The sequence below is a fragment of the Lepeophtheirus salmonis genome, chromosome 14, assembly GCF_016086655.4.
Source record: "Lepeophtheirus salmonis chromosome 14, UVic_Lsal_1.4, whole genome shotgun sequence".
Classification (NCBI taxonomy): Eukaryota; Metazoa; Arthropoda; class Copepoda; order Siphonostomatoida; family Caligidae; genus Lepeophtheirus; species Lepeophtheirus salmonis.
In genome coordinates, this window is record NC_052144.2 from 42,024,435 (window position 1) to 42,042,701 (window position 18,267).

The 18,267-nt window shown below is 28.7% G+C and overlaps 1 protein-coding gene across 1 annotated transcript in view; it reads right to left on the minus strand.

Moving 5' to 3' along the window:
• The window catches only part of LOC121128975 (spondin-1), a 122,685-nt gene that overhangs the window by 55,787 nt on the left and 48,631 nt on the right, over positions 1–18,267 (minus strand). The window contains exons 3-4 of the mRNA XM_040724601.2: positions 8,491–8,786; positions 6,179–6,415 (exon numbers count right to left, since the gene is read on the minus strand). Of these exons, the coding sequence (XP_040580535.1) occupies positions 6,179–6,415; positions 8,491–8,786 (533 nt within the window). The remainder of the gene's footprint in view (positions 1–6,178; positions 6,416–8,490; positions 8,787–18,267) is intronic.

Genomic DNA, 18,267 nt, shown 5'->3' on the forward strand with positions numbered 1-18,267 from the left:
TTTCAGTAAATATTTTTTTCAATAGTATGCACTGGCTACTATTATTAGCATGAGTATAAAAATATAAGTACCAAGGTTTGTATAAGTTAACGATCAGTGAATAACTAATCATTAGTTAAAAGTACATTTCTTGAAATATAATATATCTTCTAATTTATCTGTTATGTTTATTCAATTAGTGTTATATTTAAATTTAGTTATATTGTTACTCATTCTAAGAGATATAATTTATTATAAAGAACATAATAATATTAATACATTTAGTTAGATATACTATTACAAATAAGGAAAAAAAACATTTACAAAGTACTTAATAATTGCTTTGCTACATATACATACATAAAAAAAATAACAAATTACCGTAGTAAAAGAAAAGAAAACAAAAATAATAAATATAAAACTATGCTTAAAACATATAAGAGAGCTGTCCTAACCAGATTAGAAAAGAAATATATAATATAAAAAGAATCATTAACAATATAAAAAAAAAAACAGAAATTGTTTTCCTCATTTTATTATATACGAGGGTAGTTTGAAAGTTTCCAACCTCAACGTGAAGATGACAGCACTCGTAAATAAAAGCTATTCACATCTAAAGAGACTAAGAAGCAAGGTACTATATAATATGAAGGTGTGTCGCTCCCAACTTGTATAACTTGACAGAAGTAAGCAAAAAAATAGGTGAACATTTATTAATATATTACGGTAGACAACCATTACTATTATAAGTTTGAACAACTGCATCTAATCATTTCTGAATATTTTTCAATTTTCTTTGTGTAGGGGATATACAGCATTATCTTAATATTAAGTATAGTTTTATAATAAATAAAAACAATCCTTATATAAATTTTCTTAACATGAAACGCTCATGTGAAAAAAATAAACTTACAATTAGATCTTAATTTGTTATTTATGTTGATATAGAGTTTATCTTGTTTACAGAACAGAAGATGATGCATTGAATATGTCTCTGTTGCCTTGTGATTTTTACTTATCTCTCGAGAAAGAGATATATACTATAGTAAAAATTTGAATAATACTGGGGAAATCAAATTTTCTAAAGATTTCCCAATTATATATTGCTTGCAATAGTTTGTATTGCAGACGAGTAATAGTTCTACAACTAATAATTGGAAGGATTTTGAAATTTCTACTCGCCTGACAACAATTACAATAACAAAATAGCATTTGCATGTCCAAAATAAAAGCAAATTAATCAATAAAATAAAAGAATATTATAACGGAGAACTCATACGTAGGTAATGTCAATTTTGAAGAATATCATTGATTATTTTTTCAATCAATACTTAAACAATCGTATTGTTATATTTTAACTATTATTTTTAGTAAAACAACTTATAATTATCTAGTATAGTAAACACTTGAAAATTGATTTATTCGTTTTGATATACTAGATCTTTGCAAGAGTAATATTCCAATATGGTGACAAGAAATTGGCTGCTTAGAGAAGGATTCCCCGACTCAATAATTTTGGGAATTTCAATGTCATTCAGATTTTGCAACATACTGGTAGTTGCATAAATACGCGGACTATTTGTGGCAAATAATTAAATGTGTAATAAAATTGGTATGACGTATTTTTTTTGAGAATTATATAATAGAAAATGTATTCTGGTATAAAATGTAATATATAATTACTGAATATAACCGCCTTCAGCTGCTATGACACACTCCAAGCGCCCGCAGAAGGTCTTGCACACATTGATGATGTAATGGTCTTCCATGGCTGCCCATTGCTCATTGACGCTGGCCTTCAATGAGTCCCAATTCGGGTGGCAGGTGGCACAGGCCTTCTTCTCAATTTGCCACCACATACTGTAGTCAAGGGGATTCAAATCAGGTGATTGAGGAGGCCAAATGTTTTTGTTCCAAAATGGCATGTTGGCAGCGAGCCAATCCTGAGTCATTCCAGAGGTATGGGTAGGTGCCCCATCCTACTGGAAGATAAAGGGCCCCATTAGAGATCTTGAGGGCCTATGAAAGGACCTTGTCCTTCAAAATCTCCAAGTAGACAGACCTACCGGCGCGGAGGAGAGTGGCAACCATATGACGTTTGGCCTCGTCATTCATCGAAAACGTCTTTGTTTGATGCGAGTAAGACAAACAAAAACAAAGCCAAAAGATTTAACGAGTTACTTGTGCTGAAATGTTTTATTTCTGGTCCCGGAACCTCGAGATATATGTGTTTTACAAATTAGTCCGCATATTTATGCAACTACCGGTATGTCTACGGAAGTTAAGAGGTTTATTATATATTTTGTAAAACACATAATCACTTATCTGCTCCGAATAGTAATTGATACATAATTGCAGAATAGAATATGCATTGCAGAGCAAAATATTGAGAAAAGAGAAATACATTATATTTACCAGTCTAGAATAATGTTCCACTTGTTTTCCAATGCCAAGTAACTCAGTAGTAATGAAGCAATCAGGCGTTAGCTTGAAGTGTCTAGTTTATATACTTATCCGTATAGACCGTATCACAAAGTCCAAATTATAAATGGAATTGATATAAATGTTATAGGGATGAGTGATTTCTGCATGAATTATGGTCAGGATTCACGTAACCTCGATCAAAAAATATGAATATAAATGCACATTGTAGATGATTAGGGGTATGTATTTTGGTTTTTAATAATTTTAATTTTTTAAATTATAACTAGGATTCAAATATTCTGAACTGTGGGTTTAATTAATAGTTTATGTTTCTGGCTGCTTCTAAAGAAAAATACATAACCCTTACCAAAACGTTGACTTTTATAAAATTAAAATAGATTAATCTTAGTCAAAATACACCATAACAAGGAACTGCACAATAGATGGAAATAGCGCATATATAAAATTTTAGGGGTATCAGAAATAAAGATAAGAAATAATATTGTTTATTGATATACATGACGCCACTTTCCCTTATAGTTTCTTTAGTCAAAATCTATCTAACATCTATTGACTGTTACTAAATAAAGTTTGACTTATTTTGGACGCGCAATTGTTGTGTAACAGTTGTTTGTGCGCATTGATGTAAGTGTTAGTGGGAAGATGGACAAAATCGAACTGTCATTACATATTTATTTTTGAAAGGGTAACCTTTAAGTAGATTCTAACAATAGGAGAGTTGTTGTGTTAAAATTTGACTTATACAAGTCAATTCAACTCGGAGTAATTGAGCAAAAACAAGAAGTGTTCCTGAAAAATTATTTTGCAGAGAAAAACGACGAGTACTATTTGGATGGATTACAGATATGGGAGAAGTGTGTAGAATTACAAGGAGACTATGAGGAAACATAAAAAATCAGAAGAAAAATTTATAATATTAACATGTTTGTTAGGTCCACCCTCGTAGATCCCATTGTTAAATGAGGGTGACTTTCCTGAGGTCATAGAAGCCCCAATTTTGATTTTTTTTTTTTTGCTTACATAATTCGGGGCATTATATACTATGTACGAGTATTTTTAACATTTTATGACTTAAGTTTGTTTAGTTCTTCTTTACAGTTATGTTCAGTGTTTATACACATTTTGTATATATATTACAGTGTGCTTAAACAGATTGTACTTCTCTAATATGAGCTATATAAACAAACTATTAATTATAATCGATGTAAATTATTGTTAATCAATTGTTCCAAAATGTATCAGCTTTCATAAGTTGTTTTATTGGTTGCAATACATCAACAAAATACAGCAATGAAAGCAAAAACGTAATGGATTACAGATCTTCTCTGTGCCCATCACTCTGTTTGCTAGGTTAAGAATGGCTCTAATGAGCTTATCTGTAAGGTCAGGAGGCTTATTCAGAGCAGCGAGAGCTTCTTTAGCAAGGCAGAAGGACACAACAAATTCTCTTATTGAATATTAGAGAGGATACACTTACATTAGGCATACGTTGTATTATTGGTTTCCATACGTCAACAAAATTCATTTGTTTACATACCTTGAAACGTCCTTCCATCATCATTAAAGAATTAAAATATTCTAACATTATTGCAAATCAATATCATTAATGGTAAAAGAAACAATTTTATTTGTTGTACAATATACAAATTTAAAAGTATATATTCCAATATCTTGATAAAATATGATTGATATTTTATGGACATCGTAACAGTTAGACAAGCATGAAATTAGTAGAAAATATGAATTGACTAAGGACAACATGTTGTACAAAAATATACGTATATGTACGTATGTTACCCAAAAATAACCAAACAGTTTTACCGCTGAAATTAATCATACAGGTCTTCCAGCTTTTGACTGGAACTTTTTAATTTGATATTATAGCGTTGTGTCGTTCATTAACTAAAATATTTAAGATACCAGTAGCATGTAAGAGAGAAATATTGTTTTTCACATAAAAAGTTGGAAACCTTCTTCCATATATTCTACGAATGATCCAAAATTATCCTTAAGATGGTAGAAGAAGAGATCTGGATTGACTTTGAAATAGGACTGAGGCCCTTTGATTGGCTTATTGTAACATCATCACACTTTAAATATAGATAGGACATTGAATGGCATATCTATAGAGTACAAGCAGCATACAAACTTGACGTAGTTTGCTGTTAAGTTACTTCCAAATTTAATGGTTGGCTTTGATTGACCCATCAATAGTTTTGTTCATACTATTTAGGATCAATAATTTGATCATGACAATGTAAGAGTTTTCACGAAATATTTCTTTTTCTCTTCAGTAAAGGCTTGAATGAGCACGAAATTCTTAAAAAAAACAACAACAAACTATTGGGATTAAATCAAGTGTCTGCAAACTTTATTTATCACTTTAAGAAGATGGAAGTCTTCATCTGAAGTCAAGAAAGAGAGGGTTAAATACGGTCAGCAATAATTAAGTCCCTGCAGAAACAGTGCTGTCAACTATTAAATTCTTTAAGAACGTCGCCAAGGAGAAAAAAGGATATTTAGAGTAAATATTTCTAACAGTTGTACTTTGCACTTTTTAATAAATGAAAGTTCTTCAATAAATTTTGTGTTTTTCTCCATAAAACCTTTTGTCTTTCTTGTCCTAAATTATTTGGATTACCTTCAAAACTCCTAAATTATTTTCAATATTATATATTATTATTGTTACTGGTTTTTTATGGATTATTCTAGAAGTTATTTTCAATTATTCATTATTTTGGCTCATTCTGTGATAGGTTTTGTGAAACCAGAATGTAGATATTTATTATAATTAGCTTTGTATCTTAAAACTTGGAAAAAGGAGGAAAAGATGAATAATATCAACAAAGGAAGTCATGACCACAAAACCTCGTATTACATTAGGAATTTATTTTTTATTCACGAATTTGTCATTGGTTAATCAAGTTTTTGCTAGTTTTTGAAGATAAAAAAGTTTAGGAGAAATTCTTTAGCTTAAAATTAGGTATTTCTTTTACAATAAGACTCAAAAATATTAAATTCTGGATTAATTAAAAAATCCTGTTCATATTTGCTCAGTATTACAATTTGAAAAAAAAAAAATGAAACAAGGAATTTTAAATGTTGCCTCTCTTCAAAAAAGAAATTTTTTCTCAAAATTGAGTCTGGATTACATTTGTATTTTTGGACACGTTATCTTCAATTTCTATTTACAAATTGTTATTATTAATCCTTTGAAGGTACCGCAAATTGCATTTAAAGTAGTCAAAATTGATCGGCACAATAAAAGAATGATAAGTGAAAAATTTAATTTAAAAGACCATATCAGGCCCAATATCAGTCTCTTAAATCAAATAAAAGTTTTTAACTATGGCTACAATTTTTGGTTATTTTAATCTAACTCACAAATTTGAATACAAAGCCCGTAATTGACTCAATTATGCCTGGGAATTATTAACCTGTTTGTATATATAAAGTAAAAAAAAATTATCACATTCTTAACTTTTCTTCTAAATCATTTTTAAGCTGATGCACCAATGTTGAAAAATACTTAAAGCTTGCAACGATACACAAAAATTGCCTTGTAAGAACAAATCCTTTAAAAATGGTCATAAAATAAGACTTTTTGAGTTGGGGTGTTGGTAAATCCTTGGAAAGTACACACTTTAGGATTTAAAGAGAAAGTAACTAAGGATTAAACATTAAAAAATTTGGTTTTGTTCTTTCTCTGAACGTACTAAATAGATTCAGTATTTAAAGCAACTAATGTCCTTACCTATAGTCTGCACTGTGAGATGCTCCAATGATATCTGAAAAATGTAGGAGCCAACGACTTGATGGGAAGTTTTTAGGATGTGTTTTCTCAGACCAAAGCCCCTCAAATGTTACTTCATATTTTGCTTCCTCGCAGGCACAACAAGGCTCATTGATGTCATCCAAATCCGAATGCTCAGCCACTTTTTCTTCACACAAAGTAAGACTCAACCGACCTTTGTCCATCGACCATAAGCCGCTTAAAACGATTAGAAAAATGGTTTTTTAATCATTTTAAAATGTTAAATTGATTCACAAAAAAAAGTAATAAACTATATTCTTTGGCTAAAATATTTTCATTTACTATGGTAAATATTTTTAAAATCATTGAATCAATCTTTCACAGCAGTGCTGCCAAAGTGTTTCATATTTAACAACAGAACCACTTGTATTTCAGTGTCAGTTAAATTACAATAGCTTATTCATTGTCAAGAAATGAAATTAATGTTAAACATTTATAAAAAATTTGATATTTATAACTTCTTAGTCAATGTTTAAATTTTAAAATAATATACAACCTAAAGGTTTACAAAATGACATGTAATTTTCTATTCCGCTAATGAAAAACCGAAGTACGACAAGTCGAAACTTGTATGCGTGTTATCTAGTCGCAGTTAATAATTTTGCTTTAGATATGATAATCAATGTTAACACACACAATTTTTGGCTGTTTTTTATAATAAAAAAAAGTTGATACTAAATAATGTTCTTTCATCTATTATATATTAATATTTAACTCAGCCTGATACTATAGTATATAAGGATGTTTTTCTTCTGAAAAACCATTTTCCTGTTATTTAATTATTTCTTAAAAAAGCTTTATTTAATTATATATAACTTATGGTTGAACCCATATGACATAATTTTTGCTTTTTGTAATTTGGATTGGAGTAAATAGTTCAATAAAGTGGAATCCGTGTGTTCTAAAAAACCATCTGCGAACTTTGAATGATATTGATGAGAATAAGGATGGAAAAAATATGGTAAGAATTGTTAAAAAGTATTTTTCATTCATAAAGTAGAAAAATATATTCTACAATTTCACAGTATTTATAATTTACCTACGAGATTCGTTACTTTTTGGTATTTTACTCAACGACAATGTTCCGGAAAATGAGAATCCTAGTCATACCCTTACACCTGTTCAATAAAACATATTTGTTTTATTATGTTCGTATAATTTTTTCCATGAATTAAAATGAAAAATGTATAAATTTAACATTTATTTGGACTAGAGTTTTCGAAAATAGTGCCTCATGGACCTTAATTATATAAAAAATGACATTAAATTATTTAATGTTACAAAATAAAGCTATAAATTTTGAACTTATCAGAATCTTATTTTATGGTAAATTTTTTCAGTAAATATATTAAACTCATTATATAAAATGACAGAAAAGAGGTAAGCGATCCACGCTATACACGAAACATTATTATTATTATTTTTTTTTTTTTTTGGAAATAATCCCAAATAAATACAGTTAATTTATTTAATTAATTTTTCATTAATTAATAATATATTTAAAACCCATTTCGATACCCATTCGATGACTATTTGTCGAAGGATAATATGGAAGATCTGGTCCAAAAAGTATATTTAAAATGTACCATTGCATATTTTAATTCAATTAACAATGATATAACATTTGGGGTGACAAGTCCATGGCTCACCACAAATTTTTTTTCTTTCAAAATTGTTTTTTTAAAACTATTATTATTTTGTATTATTATTATTTATTCGTTTTATTTTTTAAGTTATGATTGAAAGGTATTTTTTCCCGTCAAGAACCATTGTAAAATTAAAACAATATTTTTTTTATCCATTGTTTTCGAAATAACATAAGTAGTATCACACTCAGCACTATGGCACACAACAAAAAGAACAAATTATGAGGAAATTTTGACAGATTTATTTTGAATGTTAGTAACCACTGAAAATGAGGTGAATAAACAAAATAAAGCTAACATTAATAAAATAAACATTTTAGTGATATTTTTCGAAAACGACATGTTGAAGAGTAGAAGAATCTGACAACGCCTTTTTACGCGTAATTACCTGTAATAATCTATTTGCACAAGTTGTAGCTTGGCAAATAAACTCTACAAACTAAGGTAATTATTTTAAATATTTTATGTCAAAAGTTATTATTTTACAGAAAAAAAAAGTCAAGACAATTTTGATTCTATTTTTTTTTCTGTTACAGTGATCGATTTTTTGTTGTTGTACCATGAATACATAGACAAAAAAAAATAACATAAATTTTTTTATCTCACCTCTCTTCGACAACAGTAGTCTTAAAATTCACACAACCACTTCCAGAAGGTGGAGCCATCCAGAGAACCTGAATCTCTGACTTGACAACAGATGATGTTTGTGTGACAGTGTTCGTACAATGATCTGAAAAACGAGTAAGAACATCTCCCAAAAGTTGAAAGCTCCCACCTCTTCCGGATGCATCCATGGATGGAGGTCGATGTGAGTCAAAAATGGAGGATCCGTCATCCTCTTGTGGATCAACAACTAAAAGAAATTCTCTGAATTTCCTCTCGATGAATTGTGTTTTGTCCCCCTGTAAGAAAAGCAATTTAGTATCAAAGTGATAGACATATTATAATTTATTCAATTAGTCGTCATTTATTTATTTTTTGACTTTATCCTTGTTGATTTTAAATGAGGTTCTGATATGAATAATTCATTTTATTTATTGAAATATTGCCAAAAAGATATAATTTATAATATTGAAAGTGACATAGTGCTTTAATAAACTTTTTTTTTTAATATCGATTTTCATTAATGTAATATCTCATTTGAAAAAGTAAAAGGCCCTACAAAACTACAGCTAACTTTTTTTTTAACAAATAAATAAAAACACAATATTAAGTAGGAGAAAAAATGTTCAAACAACTTTGATGATTTCTTTCTGTTTTTCAAACTTTTAACAACTTACTCGTATTTATTACTAAAAGAAAAAACTAGTTGTTTCCTTTTTTTTCTTGAATTAATACAAGAACTTTATGAAAAAAGTAAAGCATCAAACTATTAATCATTCGATTTTAAGAAAATAGAAAAATAAGTACATATGTAAACTTTCATTTAATTCCATTTTTATTCCAAGATATTAGAAAAATATTCACAAAAAAATCAACTTAACAACATTAAAAATTTACAACTTTATTAACTGCAAAACAAATTTTCAACCAACAGCACATAGACGTGTCTTACATCTAAACGAATATGTAGTGAGCATTCATATATAACCATAAAAACAGTTTGATGTGTGCAAAACTTTGTTGACAAATACGAAAAATTTTAAACAACAAAAACTAAATTGATTATTAAAACTACAAACTTTTAATTCATTTTCGGTTGTACAAGGAGGTCTAGAATGAATTATGCTCTAATATATATATTCTTCACCACCCCTGTGGCAATTCTACCTTGAATAAATAAAGAAATCTACGTATTTTTATTTTAAATGCAAGCACAACCAAAAACTTAATATTGACACCGAACTCACGACTGGAAAATAAAGGATTTTCTTTTGGGTTGTCTCTTTCACAGTTTCCTTTATTAATGTAATTCACTAATTTATTTGTTTTTCCAAACAATAGAGCCACCGTATCCTGTCATTGTAGTTTGATTATAGTCTAATTATATCAGAATCTGTGTTTTCGCTACTTTTAATTATTTTTCAGGTTTTAATATAGTTTTTGTATTCTTGTAGAAAACATATTTGTTCTCAATAAAATGAAAAATATTAATTTAGAATAACACCCCTTTTTTTAAAGTACTGACTCCTCAATGGCCTCTTTTATTAAAACTAGATTTGAGCTGTCAATGGTTAAATTTCAAAAGAATAAGTAATAAAGTTTAAAAAATATTGTACTGGAATGCAAGCCAAAAATGGGCAACTTTACCAAACTAAGTTTGTCAATTTGTCCCCAGTTGAAAAGATATGCGTCAAGTTTTTTAATCTTTGTAGGGCATGAATTAAGTATAGGATTTAAAAAAAAATCCCTTTTTGTTTTGATTGATACATAAATAACAAAAGTTTAACCAAAATATTCATCCTTATAATTAGTGTTGCATCAGTCATTATTTATCCCCATTAAGTCCTACCCATCCTTGGGATCGGTCTAAACTGACAGTACCAGAACTGATTAAAAATATATATATAGTTTCGTGACGTCATGAAGGACCGAACTTTATAAGTTAAAAGATGAACTGGACCAGACCTAGACTAAACTAGATTGAAAGTAGTTGTCAGACCTTAATAAGGACCAAAACAACACTACTTATAAGGAGAAATTGGATTTCCAACATTATAAATGAATTCAAATCCCCACACTTTTTGGCCGTATACAAGAAAACAAAAGATATTTTGTAGGAAGATGGTCAGGTCTACTATTTACAATATATCATGAAGATGAGGCATCAAACAGAATTATGGAAGTGATAGAAAGTCCGATTGATAAAATTTTGTGATCTTAAGAAGCACTGTTTTAATTATGGACTCAATTCGACTTTCTACAAAAAAGTGATTTCGTCTGCCTTTTTGAATTTATAAGGATAGAACAAACTTCCTTACTAAGAACATGACAGTATAATGATCTGTCCTTATATTGAGCAAAACCCATTCCATCTTAAGCAACAACCTTGACTTTTAGCAAAGGCAATTTAATAAATTAATTATACTAGACCATTGGAATATAACATAGGCTACATATCGTAGTCCATGCCTGTCGTGTGTACGACCCCTTTAATATCAGTGATCTTTAAAACTCTGTCAACAAGAGCTCACATCTGATTATGTTTTACCTCTAAATAGTGAAGACTTCTTACACTCAGCGTTTGTGTTTGTAGATAGTAGCAGTCAAAATATATATATCATCAAAAAGTTTCATGTGTCAAGTGTAAAAAAATTACTCACTTCCAGTATATTTCATATGCTTTGTGATCCAGAATACTATTTTCCCCGTAAATGACCGCTTCTTTGGAGGAAAACCTCCAATAAATATATGATATATATCTATGATGATAAATGATTAACCTGGATAGAATATATCTATATATTTCTAGATTATTATCATAAAAACCTTTTTTTTATTTATTATATAGAGTGTTCGACCTATTTTTACTCTATCTTTCTTATGAAACTTATTAGATAGGATATGTACCAATAGATAAATTTAGTAGCTTATTTTTTCAAAAGAAAGTAACAATTCATCATAAAATATTTTGTATATAGATAAAATATTAGATGTCTAATAAATGATTAGAGTTACTCATTAATTGTTATTATTTTTAAAGTTTTCAAAGACTCACCTGGTTGAATTAAAGTTTTTATTTAATGATAGTGCATTAAGAGTTTTTACCAAGGGTATATATAAAAATAATTTATGTTCGTCCAAGTATAACAAGTCAGTTATATAAAAATATATACTAATTTATATTTGGCGATAATTCAAAATCTGGGCATTTTTATAAATCATTATAATAAGAGTTAGAAGATAATTAAGAAGTTGTGATATATACATATGTAAATATGGCTTTATTTAAAAGTAGGTTTGATAACTATAGAACCAAAGTGGATAAATATTTTTTGGTAAGCAACCTACATTTATCTAGGAATGTAATTTTTAAAGAATACTATAACATTCTACATTTAAATCATCATTAGTGCAAGGATAATATTATAAATATATTTAAATACATAACACTAGAGTTAAGTGCAAAAAAGTATATAACGTCTCCAATAGAATGTATGTTTGCAAAAATACCAATAGAAGTACGTTTTATTTTTATAATTTCATTTATATTTTGCAAACTTTTATTTACATATTTTTTTCTTAAAAAGACATATACAATATTTCCTTACACTAGTTTAAGTTTTTGTGATTTAGAATTTGAATAAAAACAAGCAGATTTAATTATTTCAATATATAATATTTTATTTACTTGGAATAAAATAAAAATATAGTTATATGGGACGCCGAGTAATTTGTTCAAGAATTACTAGAGCATCAATTAAGTACAAGGGTTACAAGTCATTGCTCAACTATTTCCGGTTCGATAAACTTGATATATATATATATCCCAAATAAAAAAAACAAATAAAACATCATTATTGTGAGGAGAAAATGTATTTTAAACTTGATAAACCAATTCAAGTCCTTGCACTACTAGAGGTCTACACAATACCAACAGAGATAAGTAATTTGGGGTGCCTATATCTACGTTTTACAATAATATGAAGAAAGACAGAATCAAAAGGAGCCGTGGAAGTGTTAGAAAAATTGGTAATCTGGTTGATCAGATTTGTTAATAGGAAGACTTACCGTTTATAAACTTTATTTGAATACATGCTTGCGTTGGCCACAAATTTTAAAATATGGGATATAATGACCTTTATTAACAATAAAGTCCTTATGCTGATCCATTGGAATATGATTGATTTAGGCCGCTTATTGAAGCCAAGACTTGTCGTAAACAATACCCTTAATAACAATTATATAAAATGTTATTTCTACAAATACAGGGATTTTGTCTTAATTAAGATCTTTCTTGATTAATTTAAGGATCAGAGTAATCACGCCAGTTGTATCTGCCATTACAATCTAAATTACAACTATATACATACTGAGAGTCAAGGAAAAAATAGAGAGGTAAAAGAAATCAGATTTTCCGGAAAGACAAACGAAACACTGTTCTAAAAATCATCTTATACAGTAAGAAGACTTCAAGTCCTGCACCAATAACACCTTGAAATGCCTTACTCTACTATTTAGAAAATATAAACAATGTTTAGCGTATTTTCTCGAATAAGGCTCCTTTAATTATAACTTTAACTATTTTTATCAAATTACATAAAAACAAATTCTAACCAATTAAATATTATATTTAATGATATAAAGAAATAAAAATAAATCTTTGATGTTTCCTAATTAGTAAAATTACTTTTAAAGTTTTAGGTTAGTTGAGCTATGACATAGGGGCTTCCATTTATTGAAGACATTTAATTTTTAGTCAATAACTATATATATCCTATAAAGTGTTTCTGTTTTTATAATAATTTTCCTTTCATTCCCCACATAAATCACATTTTTTTGTTTGTAATACATTTTAATATCTCATATAATAAGGCAATGAAAGTAATTGATACTTTTACCTTAAGAAGGAGCCTTATGTTCAATAGTTTTGGTTGATAATTTTGCATATAATATACAAAATTATTATTAAAAAAACGATTTAAAAGTAGGAAAACATTAACTTTATCTATTTTGAAGCTAAAAAAAAACAAGAAGAATATTTAAATAAAAAATTAATCTCTAGTTATTTGCTTAAATTTATATATACTAAATATATATTAGCCCAGTACAGAAAATAAGTTAATTAATTAATCAGTAGATATAATAATGGATTTTTTAATCATTTTATTAAATTACATGCAAGTAGCTATGACACTAAGAAAATAAACTCAAATTCAACTCCGCATCTTAAAAAAAAGCAGGGCAAAGAATAACGTTGTCGTCGATCTTCAACTCTACACTTGGTTCAAGACAGACTTAAACTTAAAACCATAAAACGAGTAATCATTATTACTTGGTATTTCATGAAGTCACGCACTATATACTTATATGTCATTTTCTTAATAATTAAATAATAAGGATGGCAGCATTGGAAAACAAACAACACTGCCCATATTCTCCAATACAAAAAATAAATCTTATTCGCGTTTTAGATCATATATTTTACAACTCTAAATATTAAAAAAAGAATATCTAGGATCTTCAACACGAATAAGATATAATAAAATATATTGTATAACATAATCATTATCCATTATCTATTGATATATATCTTGGATTATATAATCATAAATCAATAATGACTTTTTAATGAGCTTTCAGATGAACCTTGAAGTAATAAATCATTTTTTTAAATATTTCTTCTACTTTTAGAAGAAGGGGCCTCAATTACACAGGGCAATACTCATTTTTACAAATGAATTGAAGACAATAATCGAAATTATCTATAAGCGCAGAATCCAAAATGGATCTGAGTTTTTTCTCTCAGTCATCTAAATTCTGAAATATTTAGGACTATAGGCATTCGGGACTATTCAAAGTAATTTTTTACTCTTATAACAATCGCCAAATTGAAGGTAGGATTAATAACACTTATTTAAAAGCATTTTTATTGTTTCTGTGTACTAGCAAATAGTCAACATTATCATATTTTCAACTTTAATGACAATTTCATGACGTTATGTCCAGTAAAAGGAAGATCATCCATCTCAAGAGGTGTTCAAATTTGGATTCCCAATTCCACGAGAGACGATAGGAGGAGAATTCATCCCAAAAAAAATACCAAATCTCATAAGTGAGTAGAGTGGATTCCCTCTTTGGGAATTAGGTACTAGGATCGAAACAATAAAGCGTTCCATTCACGATGAGTAAATAATTTTCAATATTTCAAAATTGGATCATTTAAAAAATACTAAATGGAACAAAAATCCTTGGAAATACATATTTTTTGAAATAAAAAATAAAATATTTATGATCTAAAATATAAGCTATGATATTCCTCATGACTAGGTTTATGCAAAAAATTCTCGCCTCTCCTTTCCTTAATTGGTCCACTGTGTTATCCACAGGATTTAGTTTAACTTGCTTTTATAGACAATTTAAAGATTTAAAATGAAATTTAGGAAACTAGAGTTTTATATATTGTCGTTAAAAATATATTGAGTAATCATTTTAGAAAGAAGTATTAACATTTTGCTCACTATTTTTGTTAGCAGGATCAACAATTTGTACATCTAATTATTCTTTGTATAACAAACATTCCTCAAATTGAGAACACATTTTTCCAGTGATGTGGAGAATAGTATGTCGTTTACAAACGATAAAATAAGTATCATGATCAATATAACAGGATAAATACTGTTGTACTTATATCTGATATGTTATTTCCATTAAAAACTATTTTGTTTATGCAATTTTATAGTGTGGAAAAACAATTTTCTTAAATGCATAGGTTAAATGAATGACGACAGATATATGAATAATTTTTGCTATAGTTATTAAAGTAAAGGATAGGTTGATATGAGTCTAATTATAAATGATTTTGTAGCAACAAGGTGTGTCAGTCCTTACTTATTCGCACCACTCCAGTTTTAGGACACTGAGTAATAAATTTAAGTCCTTGTGTGACTTGGAGTAAAATTGAGGATCAACATCGCAGAAATTTTTTACTATGACCATTGTTGGTTCTAGGAGAATTTGCCTCAAACACGTTCGCCTCGCTCTCTTTTGTCTCTTGTGTACTCGCTGCCAAGCTTATTTGCTGGCATATATGCTTGCCTTCAACATGTTTGCCGTGCTACATACTTTCCGCCTATCACTTTCGCCGTCAAAGTTGTAAAAAAGATCTTATAATACAGTAAATATTGACATAAATAAATACTTTTTAGTTCTAAATTGAAGTCAGGGATTGGGTATGCAATAACAAACTGCCTTCCATTATACCCATACAATAAATAAATATCTTTATAAGCTTGAAATTTTTTTTTTTTTTTTACCGTTCTATCACTATTCGAAGATACGTTCCAACAAAGACATCAATGAGTTGCTTAGCACCATGACGAATGTTCACGTGTATAGTTTTAAAATTCATACTAGTGATGTGAATTTCGGATCTATTTGACGAGTGGGACTGTTAACTGTATAAGATCTATTATATAACTTTTGACGACAAAAATGCCGGGCGGCAAGTATGTAGCAGAGTGCGAGGCGAACGTGTTTGAGGCAAAGCTGCCTGTCACCGACCATTCCTTCCTCTCAGAGCTACTTGCAGCTAATATAATAAAACGCCATGACAGCCCGCTGGTGTATATCAGTAGTGTCATCTTATTCCAAGAAATTGGGGTAATTAATAAAACAATGAATAGATTTTATATTAAATTAAGTTAAAGTATAAAACATAATTATGCTTTTAATGTTCAAAAATAGACTCCTTACAATATTTAACATATAGTTGTGTAAAAAATATTTTACTTTGAAAGAACCATGTCAATGTAAAAGCCAGCGGTTTAATTCATAAATCAAATAAATTTTTCTAATTTTTTGTACGTTAAAAAAATATTGTCAAATAAATGTGTTGTTCTAAATAAAAAAATAATGCTATTAGTATTATTGTTTTATTATTTCTATATTCTTTATTGGAACAAAATTTGTATTTTATTAAAGGAAATCATTTTTAGTTTAATTTATTTTTTGATTTAATACAATCTGTTGTGATGTTTAAAAATATAAAAAAATATTGAACATTAGTGATGTATGTGTGTAAAAGTAATAACAGGGTGTTGATATTTCAATTTTTTTTTCTGTAGATAAATAAAATGTACAATTTCTTTACAAACTTTTAAAAAAATTAAACAGCAATAAGTTATTCGAAAGCAATTCACTCTATAAGAATCCTTACGAAAAGATGGCCGATATCAACTAGGGAGTCGGATAAAATGGTTGTGAGTAATACCATCATGAAGCTGCTTTCTTAAAAATTATGGGTACCTTCGAATATCTAAAAATGCACCCCACCCCTCAGGTTGTACAGTAGAAATGCTGGGCTCCCATTTTAAACTCTAACGCTGCTGTGATTCTAAACATCAAGGACCCCTTCTTCCGCCGTCTTTTTGCTACAATCATTTTAAAGTCGACGATTAAATAGTGTTGTCATTAAAACACAAATTTCTGCCCTGGCTCCGCTATCAAAGTTAGTATCTCTACTTTTCTATAAATATATGACGAAAAAAAAAATAACAAAAATGTCGTTAAGGGCAAATGATATCTACAGAAGACATATCCTTACAAACAAAATGGTGCCCCCCGGTTGTCATGGAAGAAAAAAGCTTAACAATTTGAAGTATCATGGTAACCAAATCATCTTTAATTCGAATGAGAAACAATATATTGTTGACAGATCTCACAACATCCAGAACGACAGATGGTTAGGCACAGAGAGAGCTAGTATCCCCCACGTCTTTCAAACCAAGTTCTGGGTGACCATCGTACCCCTTGGGTCACTGGGAGCAACCACAATGAGCCAAAAGAGAGAGTGGGTGCAATGGTGTCCTTGAATTTATTATTTATTATTTCAACAAAACTGGGCCTCCTATCACAAGGCCTGCAATACCCAAAAACACACTAAATGGTTTTTTTTTAATTATTAGAACATGTATATAAAATGTATTATTCTTTCCCTCATTGATCAGGATGTGGTTAAAGGTAGTCTAGATTTACCTGAACGACCCTTTACATTACCAACATCAACACTACTGATATGACATGAAAGGCTCTATAGATATGATTAAATATTTTTAAGCAGATTAGATTTTTCTAAAAGAAGATAAAAACAAAAGAATGACAGCTTTTGGACTCTCCCTACTTTTTTTTTTAAATAATAGGACACATTATATGTTTTATTTGATGTACTTTTTTCCATATTTTTAAAAGGGTTATACCTATAGCTAATAAATGCTCGCTTCATATATAAATTTACTAATGTTCTTTCTATTCAAAAATAAGGATATATGATATGATGGAAGACAACATTCATACGTATATAAGTAGATAATAACCTCAATGAGATTCTTAAGGCTCCAACTCTTCATGATAAATAATATAGCCCCGACACAGGAAATGAAAAAAGGGTAAAGATAAACGAATACTTTTCTTGTTTGTACTTTTATTCTTTCTCTGGAAATAATATGTACAAGGACCATGTTTGAATTAACATACTTATATCTTAGACCGTCCCGTGTTTAGGTTATATTTTTTTCCCTGCAAAAAAACGGTCAAAAACTGACTTTTGCAATGCTTAAGTCCTCTGAGTCCATATTTAATATGATACAAGCATCAACAGTTTGAAAAATAATTGTGTATTTTCCAAAATATGATGCTATATGTCAACAGCTGTATTTTTTAGTATTTGGTTTATCAGCACAAAATATTGTGTACCTAGCACTTTTCATCAGACAAGAGCAATAA